The 3,221-nt window shown below is 28.9% G+C and overlaps 1 protein-coding gene across 1 annotated transcript in view; it reads left to right on the plus strand.

Annotated features, from left to right (window-relative positions):
- The window catches only part of LOC110018365 (stress-induced-phosphoprotein 1), an 11,460-nt gene extending 8,564 nt beyond the window's left edge, over positions 1 to 2,896 (plus strand). The window contains exon 8 of the mRNA XM_020715694.1: positions 2,709 to 2,896. Within this exon, the coding sequence (XP_020571353.1) occupies positions 2,709 to 2,784 (76 nt within the window). The 3' untranslated portion in view covers positions 2,785 to 2,896. The remainder of the gene's footprint in view (positions 1 to 2,708) is intronic.
- The last annotated feature ends 325 nt before the right edge of the window (positions 2,897 to 3,221 follow it).

The raw sequence follows: 3,221 nt of genomic DNA on the forward strand, positions 1-3,221 counted from the left end.
TGTTCTTGGAGAATCAAAGGGAAAAATATTTACAAATAAAAATAGTTGGTGGTGGAATAATAATGTGCAAGAAAAGATAAAATATAAGAAATTATATTATAAAAATTGGTTTAAATGTAAAAGCTTAGAGAACTGAAAAAAATATCAAACGGTCCGCACGCTTAAAAGTCTGCTTATAATGACCTTTATAATAGATTAGACACCAAGAATGGTGAATAATATATGTATAAACTAGCCTAACAAAGAGAAAATAAGTAAAAATTTAACTCAAGTAAAGTGTATTAAAGATGACAATCAAAAATTGCTTTCCTTAGAAAAAAATATTCAACATTTGTGGGCGAGTTATTTTGATAAACTTTTTAATGAAGTTTCTGAAAATACGATTGACCATAGTGATCTTAATATTGTTAATAATAATAAAATGATTCATTTTTAACGTCGCAAAAAAAAGTTGATGTAGCTTTAAAGAAAACCAAAGGTGAAAAATCTGTAGGACCTGATGATATCCCAATTGATGTGTGAAAATATTTAGGAGATTTAGGAGTTTCTTGGCTTACTAAACTCTTTAATATTATTTTAAAAACTAAAAAGATGCCCGAGGAGTGGAGGAGAGTATTTTGGTCCCCATTTTTAAGAATAAAGGGGATGCACAGGAGTGCAAATTATAGAGGAATTAAGTTGATTTGTCATACTTTAAAATTATGGGAGAGGATAATTGAACATAGTCTAAGACGTATTACAAAGATTTCTTATAATCAATTTGGATTTATGTCGGGCGGGTCTACTATGAAAGCTATTCATTTATTGATAGGTTTGACGGAGAAGTTCAGAGATAATAAGAAAGATCTACATTTGGTTTTTATTGATTTAGAAAAGCTACGATAAGGTTTTAAGAGATATTTGCTTGGAGAGTTCTTGAGAAGAAAGCTTTTGATATGACTTATATTCAAGTCATTAAAGATATGTATATTAGAGTTGTTTCTTGTGTTCGAATAGAAGGTGGATTGACTAAATATTTTCCTATTTTTGTTGGATTACATTAGGGATCGGCTTTAAGCCCGTATCTTTTTGCTTTAGTTGTGGATGGTCTTACTGGACATTTACAGGAGGATGTACCTTGGTGTATGTTTTTTGCTAATGATATCCTTCTTGTGGATAAGACAAGAGATAAAGCCCATGAAAAAAACTTGAATTGTGGAGGTTATATTGGAGTCTAAAGGCCTTCGTTTGAGTAGAACTAAAACTAAATACATGAAATGTAATTTTAGTAGTAGTAGCCCTAGTGATAGAAGTGTAACTTTGGGTGATCGAATTATTGAAAGATGTGAAATATTTAGATATCTTTGGTCTTTTGTTCAAAGCGATGGTGATATAAATGGGGATGTTTTGATTAATTATATATATATATATATGAGCTTTTAAAATTTAGTTTTTGATTAATTATAGGGAAATTTACATACATAGCATATAATTCTTATGTATTTATATATCTCACTCCTAAACTTCCATATTTACATATATGGCAATTCGGTGTTTTATATCTATGCATGAAAGGGTGTATTCACCTTTAAAAAATGATAATAGTACTATTTTTGATGTGATATTAAAGATTTAAAAGCTATGTGTGAAAATATGAGAGTTTAGGTGTGAGATGTGAATACATAAGAATTGTGTGCTATGTATATAAATGCCCTTTAATTGTACTGTTTATTCAATCTAGTTGTATTGCTCTACATGCTACATATTTTAAAAATCATCATATACTACAATTTTCTCCCTGATGTTTTCAAGTTGAGAAACAACTCGGAGACTCATTTTTACGTTTTTGGTCGCTACAACTTCATTGAGTTGTGGGATCCCTACTATATTCTCCTAAATCCTAGGGCTACTATAATTATTCTATAATTATTATTTTATCTAATCATAACAATGAGTGATCAAATCATTAGGAGTGAACGTTTTAGATACCTTGGGACTATTATTCAAAGCGATGGTGATATAAATGGGGTTTTTATTAGTAGAATTCAAGTTGATGGTTGAAGTTGCGGAATGCATCAGGTGTGATAGAAAACTACCGCTTAAACTTAAAGAAAAAAATTATAAGATGGTGATGAGGCCTTCAATGTTTTATGGCACAAAATGTTGGCCTATAAAAGAAAATAGTAAAACTAAGTTAAGTAATGCTTAGGTAGATGAGTGGCTTTACACTTAAGAGACAAAATGTGAAACGAATATATTTTTGATAGGGTTGGTGTAAGTTTAGTGGCAAACAAGATTAGAGAGAGCTGATGTTTAGATTTTACTATGTTAAGAAAGATAAAGGTAGACCTAAAAAGACTTGGCCATGTTGTATAAAAAATATCTTAATTTATTAGAATTAAATGAAAATATGGCACTCGATTGGACACAATGGAGATGAATGATTCATGTAGCCGCCCCCACTTAATAAGATAAAGGCTTATTGTTATTGTTGTTGGTATTGTTGTTCATAAATTATTTGCCTATCATGGATAAATTTATTTACAATTGTATGTAAGCAGTATTTTGCCAACCTTTCTTATACGAAGAAAAAAAAACTTAAAATACCATTAATAACATTTTGAAAGTCTATTTTTTTCACAAAATAATTCAAATATTTATTTCCATGTCAAAATGCTTTTTTATTCCCCAATACTTTGGTCTTAATTTATTGACATTTCATTTCCCAGGGATCCTGAGGTCTTGGATATTGATTTGCATGAGGTGCTTCCCCGTTTATTTAAGGAGTCTACAACTCATTCTTAAATCATATTCTGTAAGTTTGTTTAGTTTAGGTTGAGGATTCTAACATTCTAACTCTTTTGTGCCAATTTTGTTAGCTATTATTATTTTTTATACTTTAATTTGAGTTTTTTCTGCCAAAAAAAAAAAAAAAGTTTTCATGAAAATATTTGTATGAGGGTATTTTTATTCAAGTTTTATGAGGAATTCTCGTGCTATTAAATGTATTTAAATGTTAATGAATGATAATTAATTTAATTTTTTCTAGCATTATCTTAAAATAAATTTAGTGTCTGTTTGGGATTGTTGCAACTTATTAAGAAACATTTGTATGAGGGTATTTTTATTCAAGTTTTATGAGCACTTCTCGAGCTATTAAATTTATTTAAATGTTGATGAATGATAATTAATTTAATTTTTTTCTAGCATTATCTTAAAATAAATTTAGGGTCTGTTTGGGA

This window comes from Phalaenopsis equestris, unplaced genomic scaffold, assembly GCF_001263595.1.
Source record: "Phalaenopsis equestris unplaced genomic scaffold, ASM126359v1 Scaffold000001, whole genome shotgun sequence".
NCBI classification, from domain to species: Eukaryota; Viridiplantae; Streptophyta; class Magnoliopsida; order Asparagales; family Orchidaceae; genus Phalaenopsis; species Phalaenopsis equestris.